The sequence below is a fragment of the Pseudorca crassidens genome, chromosome 19, assembly GCF_039906515.1.
Source record: "Pseudorca crassidens isolate mPseCra1 chromosome 19, mPseCra1.hap1, whole genome shotgun sequence".
NCBI classification, from domain to species: Eukaryota; Metazoa; Chordata; class Mammalia; order Artiodactyla; family Delphinidae; genus Pseudorca; species Pseudorca crassidens.
In genome coordinates this window covers 43,518,729-43,528,964 of record NC_090314.1, presented here as the reverse complement: position 1 = coordinate 43,528,964, position 10,236 = coordinate 43,518,729, and the positions used below count along the sequence as shown (strand labels likewise).

Here is a 10,236-nt window from a genome sequence, read left to right as displayed (position 1 = left end):
ACCTGACCCTTGGATGACCACCACAGGGTAACAGGGAAACCTGTTACCTCCTCCCTCTCCTTTCCCCCTGAAAGAGAAGTCTCAGCAGTTATTTACAAAGATTTATTACAGCATGGGAGCGGTTCAGTCCTGGAGTCAGGGAAGGAGGGAAGGGGGCAGAGCAGCTGGAGGACAAGGAGAGCCTGGCTCCCCCACCATGTGCCCCCCTAAGGACTTATACTAGGCGGCATTCCTGGCATCAAAGCACAAACAAAATGCAACAAAGCAGCCTCTGCCAGTCCATCTTCCAGGCACCCAGGCTGGGGAGCAGTTGATAAGGGGAAGATTTCCAAAATGTTGAGGCTGTGGAAAGGATGCCTGAATCCTGGGCCCTGGTAGAAGCCAGTGAGAGGGGTGGTGACTTGGAATTCCCCAGGGGATGGAGAAGGATCTGTGGGCACTTAAAGTTCTCAGTACCCTCTTTCCCCAGATCTTAGGGTCCTGCCCTGTGGGTTTCCTGTGCCCAGGGGAGAGGGTCTGGGGAGTAGACTTGTGAAGGATGAACCTTTGTCCCCCATTTACTGGATTTCCCAATGCAAGCGCTCTCACATCCCACCACCCACTGGGTGAATGGGGGAATGACTGGCAGGGGTAGGCATCAGGCAGCAAGTGCCCAGGGACTCTGGGCATCAGCCAAAGGTGGGCAGACAAGCAAACACAGACCAGCCCTAGTCTTCTAAGTCAGAAGCCGCAGCCCTAGCAAGTGAGGGGAAGGGTACAAAATAGGGTGGGGACAGAGTGGGTTTCTGGGGAACAGCAATGCCCTCGCCACTTCTGGGAGATGCAGGGCTGGTGCCTATGTGCCAGGTTCAGGGTGAGCAGGGCGCTGTGGCTCCTCCCCAGGTTCTGCAAGGCAAGCAGAAGGACTTAGGGTCTGGCCACGCCCACCAATATCCCAGCCCCGCCTCCCCAGCCCCACCCACCCCCAAACCTCACCATTTAATGCCGGATTTTCCACTTGGTCCTCAGAGCTTCCGTCTCTCTGGGGCTCATCCAGAGGAGGCGGACGCTCCCAGGGACCCTCCAGACCTTGACCAAAAGTAGTCTTCTGCCCAGCTGGGGACGGGAAAGAAGGGATAAAAGCACAGGCTCTGAGTATCCATCTGGCTGTCCTGGAACAGGAGCCGAGTCTCTCAGCTGGCTCCTTCGGAGGGTATCGTGGTATAGTGAAGAGAGCACTGGACTAAGACAGCTCTTGCAATGACTAGCCATATGACTTAGATAGGTCCGTTGTTACCTCTTTGAAGGGGATGGTAAGAGGGAAATTGTGTAGACTGCCTTACATAAGATAATAGTTCATACCCTGCAGCCCAGCGCCGGCACTTAGGAGCTGCTCCAAGACTGGTGCCAATGGATATTGCTCCTTGGTCATCCTGTCATTTGACCCACTGCCCTGATGCTTTCCTAAGGGAAGTCTCCTCTCACCTCCTCTTCACCTGTTCCAGCTGGAGATTTTGCTCCCATGACCGTTGCCCCCGCTGCCAAGGCAGAGAGGAGGCCCACGCCATTTTGGGGGGAGGTGCAAGGGATGGACACGTCAAGCAGGAGTGGTTGGCTAGTTTTCATCTCCATAAATAATGGCACCAAAACGTTTAAGGTGCACTGGGAGGGATAGATGTGGATGGCCTGGGCCTAGAAAGAACAGTCCTGGGAGGGCTGAGATCTTCCTGCCTAGGAATTCTCTGGGCCTTGGGACTCCCTGTGGAGATTTGGGGATCTGAGGTCTCTAGCTCTGAGGCCTTCTGTGTAGGTTTCATGCCCCTCCCTGGCCCCTCTCTTCCCAGGCAGCTGGGGTTGGAGCTGCAGCCAACGCAGTTGGTTCTTGAATCCTACATTCTCCATCTAGACACTAGAGGGCACCCTCTCACCTCCAGCCTAGGAAATAAAAAAGGGGAAAAGAGCCACAGGTTCCTGGAGAGGACTTATCGACCAGCCCTGTGCCCCCCTGCAGAGACCACATCCTGTGTTCAGAAATGCAGGCGATGGGGCACTGGATACTCTTACCCCACTATCCCCCATCTCCTTGCACCTCCCAACTGCTGTGGATGGGAAGTCCTTTCTTGGGTCTAGCCTCAAACCTCAGGTGGCCTTGCCTTAATTCTTAGGGAAGAGAGGAATTATTGGAGGAAACCTGATTGGGAGAAGGACTGAGTCAAGGATAGGAACAGCCCAGGTGTCAGGTAAGGCTGAGTGCAAGGCATCCTGTGGGATGAGAGAGTGGGGAGGCCCTTTACATGTGTGAGAAAATGTGAACCGGGAGGGGGTGTTCCAGGACACTCAGGGAGGATCCCACATAATCTGTGGTGGTGGAGCCCAGGCTTCACAGCCCGTTCAGCTTACCAGACCCCCTGCCGCCCTTCAGGATTTCAGCCTGGCTGTCCTCGTCCTCCTCCTCTTCTTCGTCCTCCTCCTCCTCGTCCTCCTCTCTTGGGTAGCCCAGCTCCCGCAGCTCCCCCAGCTCATCCTCCTCCTCTGAGGCCTGGCTCTCACCCAGGTTGCTGATGGACTGCAGGTGAGACTCAGCAATACGCTGCACAGCTGGCACAGGGGGGCCGGGAAGGCAGGGCTCAGCCGGGCCCCAGAAGCGGGAGAGGCATGTGGCCAGTCCCCAGCCCCCTTCCTGTGGGCCTGGGGCAGAGCTAATCCCCCACAGGGGTCTAGTTTAAAAGCTAAAAGCTGCAGGCCAGCCTGCTGGGGGCCAGACCAGGGCAGAAGCAGCAGGGGGTAGCCTCCTGATCACGTCTGGCTCCTAAGCTGTCCAAAGGTGCTGCTGTCCCAGAGGCCGGCACCAGGCAGCTCCTGCCAAGCCGGACAAGACCAGGCGGGTACAGCAGCAGCTTAACAGTCCCTGGCTGGGGAGCTTGTCCACCAGCTACAGCCCCTGGAGAAGGCGCAGGGCCCGTGGGCCAGGCCCTGGGGGATGTGTCCCTTTCAATTTCTAGGGGAGTGCCCAGCCTGCTTAGGGCTCACTGCTACCCCGATCCTGCCCACCACCCCATGCTGGGCTGGGTCCCCACTCCCCGGCACTGCCCCATCGTAGATGCTACTCCACACACCCCTGCCCTAGGCTCTGAGAGGTAGGAACAGTTCTGAGGCTGAAGACATAATAGTCTGCAGCCAGTGAAGTCCGTGCCTGGGGATGCGGCGTGCTCAGACGCGGCCCCCACAATCTTGACCCACATCCCCAAGCTTCATCTCCCTCTGCGGTGACCTAGAAAGCAGTGAACACCACCCACCCCCCCAACGCCACCAAGGCCTGCTGGGATAGGACCTAGCAAGGGAACAGTGTGGGCAGCTGGAGAGAAGTTTCCAAAAGATGGAAAGGACTAGGGGGTTAGGAGAAAGGGGCCAGGGCTGGGGGACTCTGGGAGAACGACAGGGGTTGAGGGGACCCTGGGAGGAGTGGCTGGGACAGAGGCAGCAGGGGCGCCAGGAGCTGGTGATATTTTAGAGCATTTGGGTCACAAAAGTCAAGGCCCAGAGACCAGGTACTGACAAGCTGGGCCCTGCAGTTGCTGCAGCTCCTCCTTGCTCCGCAGGCAGCCCCTCCCCTCAGAAAGCCCAGAGGGGGCAGATCCAGGCTGGAAACCTCCAGTGTAGGGAGCAGGGCACCGCTCTCCTGCCAACTCAGGGCCAGGCACAGAGGGTGCATTGTGCCTGCCCGCTGCCCTGCCTTGCCCCGAGCTCCACCCGGTGCCTCCTGCTGGCTCTGGGCAAGCTACCCAGGCAATAAAAGTGCGATAAATTACCCCACCCTGTCCTTGGGGAAAGTTTCACCTTGAGCCAAGTGTGAGAGCTCGGCCTTGGAGAACCCCCTCAAGCCAAGACTCAGTGTCCACCCTTCCTTGGGGGCCCTGAGCTTCTCCACCTACAAGTCCCCCACCCTGCCAGATGCTTTCCCTGCCCAGAAAGGAGCCAAAGCCTATAACACAGTGCCCTGCAGGTTCAGAAGGGTCCTCTGAGCGTTGGGGAAGGGAGGAAGGGAGGAGAGGAGGTGGCAGCTCGAGCAGCCGGGGGTGGAGAGTTCAGTTCTTCAGTTCGTGAGCCACAGCATCAACAATAGGTGTGCGCAGCCCTGTGCTGGCGCCCGTGCGCCTCCCGTGTGCCTCGCCTGCCTCGTGCCTCGCAGGGCTCTCTGGGGTCTCCCCCTCATCCTCCCAACTGTCTCCTAATCCCTCTGTCTCCAGCTCTGGGAACCTGAGTTCCCCCGACCCAAGTGGCCCTTTTTAAGCTCCAAGGTCCCCAGCACAGCCCCCGCACCCCTCTCCTGGCCCCTTTCCACCGCCCTGCCTCTCCCCACTCAGACACTCCTTAAGTTGCAGCCCAAAGGGGCCACGGGGGCGGGGGCACATTTCTGGCATCTTTTTCACCCCAGCCCTCTGCCCCTCGCTCACAATCAAGAGTCCAAGGGTGATTCTTCCCTCTCACACGCACTTGCCCCCAGCCCAGCCCAGGATGGGGAGGGGAGAGATTTCTCATATTCTCTCCTGGGAAGATGCCACCTCCTCCCTCATGCCTGCTTCAGGGGCTGGCCTTCCCCACATCCCTACAGGTAGGAAGGCCTTCCAAAAGCTGAACCCACTGCCCGCTTGCTGTCCCTGCCTCGTCCTGTCCTTGAGGAAGAGAAAGGGCTCCTGCCCTTCTGGCCTCTCCTCCCAGTCTCTCTGCTCCCAACCTTGGCCGGCAGGCTGACAGGTGCACCTGTTGACTTGGCTGGTCACTGGGAACTCATTAAACCCACCCCGGAGGGAGCTCTCCGCACACCCTTCTGGTTCCCTCCCTCCCAGCCTCCGTGGGAGGAGGGGCTGGCCAGGCAGGAAGAGCCTCAGGTGGGAGCTGAGGTGGGTGTAGGAAGGCATCCTAAGGCTTAGTTAGGAAGAGACCCTCCTCACACCCCGACCTGTGCCACCTTCTCCTCCAGGTGTATCTCCCCCAGCTCCCCGCTGGAAGCCAAGTCTCCAGGCCGGCCCTGAAGCCCCCTGTGATTCCACACCAGCTTCCCTTTGCACACCTTCCTCCCTCTCCCTGGAATGCCCCTCCACGCCTGGCCTGCCTGTTGAATTCTCATTCAGCCTTCCCATCCAAGCTTAAACACCCTCTCCTCTGTAACTCTCCCTGACCCTTTGAGGTGAAGGGCCCCAGGAGGGCTGAGGCCAAATCTTACTCTTATTTTTGCCCAGCACCCACCAGGGGGGCCTGGCATACACTAGGTGTTTGATAAGTGAGTGCTATAGGAATGACTTGCCTTTTGGTATAGAAAGGAGAAGCAGGAACATCGGTGTGCAGACCTGTGCAAACGGCACGGGAATGGGAGAGGAGAGCAAGGGGTGCAGCCCAAAGAAGGTGCCCTTCGGGGAGAAGGAGGGGGAGGTGGTCCAGTGCATGCTTGCAAAGGAGGTGCAGAGCCGATGCCTACTTGTTACGTACCTCTTTTCTCTCAACCCCACAACCTAATTTTAAGACCCATGCCACCTTTTCAGCCCCTGGACTCCTTCCTTTTACAAGGCCAAATTAAGAAAGAATTGGTCTCTAAGTAGGGCTTGGGGTGGGTACACAAGACTATCCGTCCCCACCAACAAAAGCTCAACATGTCACACACACACCCAATGTCAGCCCAGTTGCAGGGGTCAAGGGGACAGCCCAACTGATGGGTGGGAGACAGTACCTTTCAGCGAGGGGGGTGTGTAGGCACAGGGGTTGGGTCTCTTCGACTTGAGGTGGTGCCCCTCTCCTGAGGCTCTCTGCTGGGGAAGTACCAGGTTAAATGGGCTTACAGAGGCCCCTGTCCTTCACCCTCCCTCCATTCCATCCCACCAAGGCAACCCAGGCAGACTGGGCTAGCCTCTGTTCTCAGGTCCAGGCCCAGGCGCTGCTGCCCCTCGGGTCCTGCACCTCCTGCACCGAGGCTGAGGCTAACTGGTGGCTTTGGGAGGGGCTCCATAGACACGGCCTGGCTCAGATCAGGACCCTGTGTTCTGGAGGCCCAGCCTGAGTCTGAGCAGAGGAAAGACAAGGGCAGAGGAAAGACAAGGGCAGGGTGTGGGTGGCACCCTGGCACCAGGCACTCTCACCGAGGTGCCAATTGATATGCTAATGTCCTCCTGGGTGGCACTGTGTGTTAGCTGGGAAGTAATCCCCTCCAGCCCATCACAAAGGGCCCTGGCATCCCTCCTTCCAGCTGCCCCTGGAAACTCACCTGGTGGGGTGAGGCCTCCTCCTCTGAGGCAGGCCACCAGTGAACCGAGCCAGGAAGAAGAGAGAAGAGGGAGAGAGAGAAGAGAGAAAGAATCTGAATTACTTTCCCCAAAGGCTCAGTCTCTGTGCCCTTTCCCTCCTGGTGTTGGGAGGTGCCTGGTCAATAAATGAACCCAATGGAGTTGGGCTCCCAGACCTTAACCCCCGCATCTTCTGCTCAGTCTCCTACTCATGGGACTTTGGCAGGGGCCCCAAGAAGGCATCAGGGTTAGGATGAGGCCAGGACTAGGGGGCAGGGTAGGGGCCCACCTGGCGAGGAGTGCTCTGAGAGCCGGAACAGCATGGCAGGGGTTGGTCTCCTGCGCCGGATCTAAGAAGATAGAGAAAGAGATGGGGAGGAGGTGGGGCAGGACAGACACCTGCAGCCCACTCCCCACCCCCTACCCAGGCAGCAGGGAACAAACAGTGCTTTGGAGTCCCCAGGGAACCTTTGAATCAAAGCCTGTCAGAGCTGTAAGGAACTCCATAGCTCACCCAACCCCCTCATTTTACCAAGGTGAAACCCAAGGCTCAGAGAGGTTCAGCAAAGAGCTCAAAGTCACACAGCATGCCAAGGCAGGGAAGGGACAAGAAAAATGCATCACTGGCTCCCAGCTGACGCCCATCCCACTCCATGGCTACTCCAGAACTGCCACCTCCCTTTCTGTCTTCCCCTACCAAGGCCCTTCCTCTCTCATTTTTGAAGACATCAGACCTCAGGACCTGAAGCTGGCTGTGGAAGATGCCCCATGGGCCATGGCACACACATGGCCCTGCCTACCTAAGGTCAGCTCAAGGGCTCCAGGGAAAGTGGGTCCAGTTGCAGAGGGAGGCTGAGCCTGGTACTGCAGGCACCTCCAACCTCACACTGAGGCTCAGGTGTGGGTCTGACCCTCAGACCCACAGGGGCCTGGGTGTGGTCTCTGGGGGCCTGGCTCTGGGTCCCAGAACTCTTCACCCAGTCCTCATAAAAAACAAAAAGTTGCCCTCCTTGGTACATGAGCCAAGCTGCACCGGGGGGTGGGGGGTGCACTGAGCACTCCTAGTGACTCCCCCGCCTTCCCCCCAGCTTGGCAATCAGACCAACTGTCAGTTAATTAGGTCCCCTCTGAGCTCCAGGGAAATGCACAAAGAGAACCAGGTGAATTAAGCTGAAACTGCCACCTCCCTCTGCCAAGCTCCCAACACTGCCCTCCAGACCAAAAGCTGCTTGGGCCGGGGACCCAACCCGCCCCCATGGCCGCCTAGCTCTCCTCAAAATGACTTGGCTCCACTCTCACTGCACTGTGGGGGGCCAGCTGCATCTCAGCAACAAGTGAATGGCTAAGTTGCGGGGTGGGGGGCAGAACCCTCTTCTCTCCCTCCATCACATCCCACCCCTCACCCCCACCTCAAGCCGTTGGAGGCCTCCAGTCCCCAGAAAGGCTGTCCAGAGAACTCAGTTGTCGGTGGGAGGACTTCTGGCTTCTGTGATGACTGGTCATCATCCCCCCCACCCTTGTTGCCATGTTGTGGCTCTGTCTAGAGGTCAGAACAAGGTTCTGGCGACCCCAGCCCAGGCACACAGGGTGGAACTAGACAGAAAGCCAGAGCGTGGGGCAGCTGGGCGGAGGCCTGCTCTGTGTAATAGGTCAGTGTACCATGTTTCTCACATCTGAGCGGCACCAGTGGTCCGCGTGGGAGTTTGGGAAGGAGGACACTGTGCAGGGTCCGGAGGACCGTCTGCCCTCCCTGGGGCCGCCTGGGATTCTCCCGCCCCGGGATCAGGACCGAGGCCCCGGGGGAAAAAGTTGCACGAGTCTCCAGCGAACTTCACGCGCTGCCCCACGTCCCCGCCGCGTCCGAGGCGGGCCCGGGACTCCTTCGCCCCCGTCTCCCAGGCCAGTTCAGACCCCGGAGCGCAGAGGAGCCTGGGTGTTTAGCGGGGGTGAGGGGGGCGCCGCCGGGGCTGGGGCGCAGCCCCCTTACCATCTCCACCTGGCGGGGGTCGAGCTGGCTGGGGGGCGCGGGCACGGAGAACTGGATCTTCTTGCGGTCCTTGGGGTCCATGGCGGGCGGGTGGTCGGTGGGCGGGGCGCGCGCCGCGGGGTCCGGGGCTGCGGTCCAGGCGCGCTGCTCAGGGCGCCGCGGCGACAGCGGGCCGAGTGCGGCGGGGAGGAGCAGGAGGGCTGTTCATGCACAGATAAAAATACCGCGCCGGCGAGGGGAGGGGGCGCGGGGGCGGGGGGCGGCCGCCTGCTCGCCTACCCCGCCGGGCTCCGGGGCTCGCCCGTGCCTCGGTGCCTTCGCGCCCTCACCCCGGGCTCCCCGGCTCGCGGGTCTGGGTCCCTGTCGCTCCCCTCCTTCCCTCGCTCTCTCTCAGTGTCTCTCCGCCCTTCCTCTATCTCCCTTGCTCCCTCTCCGCATGTCTGTCTCTGCCTCTGCCTCTGCCTCGCTCCGTCTCTCCGGGTCTCACCCTCCGGCCCCAGCCTTGGGGTGCCCAGCCCGTCCCCTCAGCCTGGGACTGGCGCCCGGGAGCTTGGTGGGAGGACTCAGGAGACAGGGGCCAATGAGCGCCGAGGAGCGTGTTCTCCCGGGGCCTGGAGGAGGGCGGGGAGTGTGAGCCAGGACGCGGGGAGCGGGCTGGGAGCCCCCTGCCGTCTCCCCAGAACTTGAAGCTGCATTATTGATGGAGTCCAGCAGGGAGGATAATGCGGGCAGGCCGAGGGGAGAGCAGCAGCGGGGACTCTGGCTTTAACCCCTTCCTGGCGTGGATGCTTGGAGTTTCACGGGGAGGCCTGTGAGGTCGTGGAGAGAATACCACCAGCCTGCCACGCTGTGAATGGGGGTGTCCTAGAAAGCGAGTGAGCGTGGAGCGGGTTGTGCGTGGGGGGACACGTGTCAGTCATCATGGCAGGGAGTGTGTGAAAGTGAGTGCCAGGGGCCCTGTAGTGCCTATAGCTAGGGAGTGTGTGTGTGGGGGGGGTGGGGGGGTGTCGGTGTGGTGAGAGTGTGTGCGAGTCTATGTAAGTGTGTCAGAGTGTCAAGGATGCGGGTGTGAGTGGCAGGGTGTGGGAAGACTGTGTGTGTGCGGGGGAGGGGGTGAGGTGGGGGAGGATGTCAGAGGCTGTCAAGGTGATGGGCAGGCTGTGCCAGCTTGCGGGGGGTGGGGGTGGGGGTGGGGGGGGTGGGTACTGTATCCACAGCTCCAGCCTGTACAGTAGAAGGGGATGAGGCTGTGATCCTGGGAGCACTCCCGTGGGGGGCGGGGAATGTGTCCCTGCCATGAAATATCCTGGATTCAAGTGCCTCCCCAGATCTAACGTGGGGGAGACAGAACCAGCCTGGGGGAGATAGATTTGGGGGTGTTGGGGGGCCAGCCTGTACCAGTACACGTGCCATCACGTGTGTGAGTTTGGTGCAGGAATAGAGCAGGGGGGAGAGGTGTGTGTGTGCTCGTTTCTGAGGTGTGAACCTCTCTCTCTCTGCAGAGGCGTTTGTGTGTATCTCTGGAGGGGAGAAAGGGGAGGAGATGGCCCTGTGGTTTGGAGTGTCCCTGTTTATCTGTCCAGGTCCTGGGTATCTTTGCAGGAACCGGTGTTTCCCTCTGTGGACCTAGGGGCGAGGGACTGAACGCCCTTCTGCGGTGACGAGAGGGTGTGTGTGTAGACGTGTACATAGGCATGTGTCTTCTTGGGGCTCTGTTTGTGTTGGCTCTCTTTTCTCCTGGTCACCCTTGGGCCTGGAACAGTCAGGCGTCCCCCTCCCCCCACCCAGCAACTTTTCCACTCCCAGCCCCAGTGTGCTGGGTCCTTGGCAGAGCGAGAAGGAGCAAGAGGCCAGAGGAGTCTTGTGAAAATGGGGTCAGGGGCACAATGCAGTGCCCCAGAGTCAGCGCCCACTCTGGGGGTGAGGAGAGGGTAGCAGGAGGGCAGAGCTTTGCCCATGGGCACTGGAAGCCCTGGCTGCTCAGTGCCACTCCCC

General features: G+C 60.0%; 1 protein-coding gene across 2 annotated transcripts; it reads right to left on the bottom strand.

The window, feature by feature from the left end:
• Nucleotides 1–88: 88 nt before the first annotated feature.
• PPP1R1B (protein phosphatase 1 regulatory inhibitor subunit 1B) lies at nucleotides 89–8,784 on the bottom strand. 2 transcript variants are annotated; one of them, XM_067715467.1, is made up of 7 exons: nucleotides 8,242–8,784; nucleotides 6,544–6,604; nucleotides 6,236–6,258; nucleotides 5,705–5,783; nucleotides 2,380–2,577; nucleotides 976–1,095; nucleotides 89–885 (listed from the first exon to the last, which is right to left on the bottom strand). In XM_067715467.1, exons 1-7 carry the CDS (start codon nucleotides 8,320–8,322, stop codon nucleotides 836–838), a joined length of 612 nt encoding a protein of 203 aa, XP_067571568.1. In that variant the 5' UTR covers nucleotides 8,323–8,784; the 3' UTR covers nucleotides 89–835. The 2 variants fall into 2 exon arrangements, with proteins under 2 accessions (XP_067571568.1, XP_067571569.1); XM_067715468.1 differs by having other exon boundaries at nucleotides 5,705–5,780; nucleotides 8,242–8,782.
• Nucleotides 8,785–10,236: the final 1,452 nt, after the last annotated feature.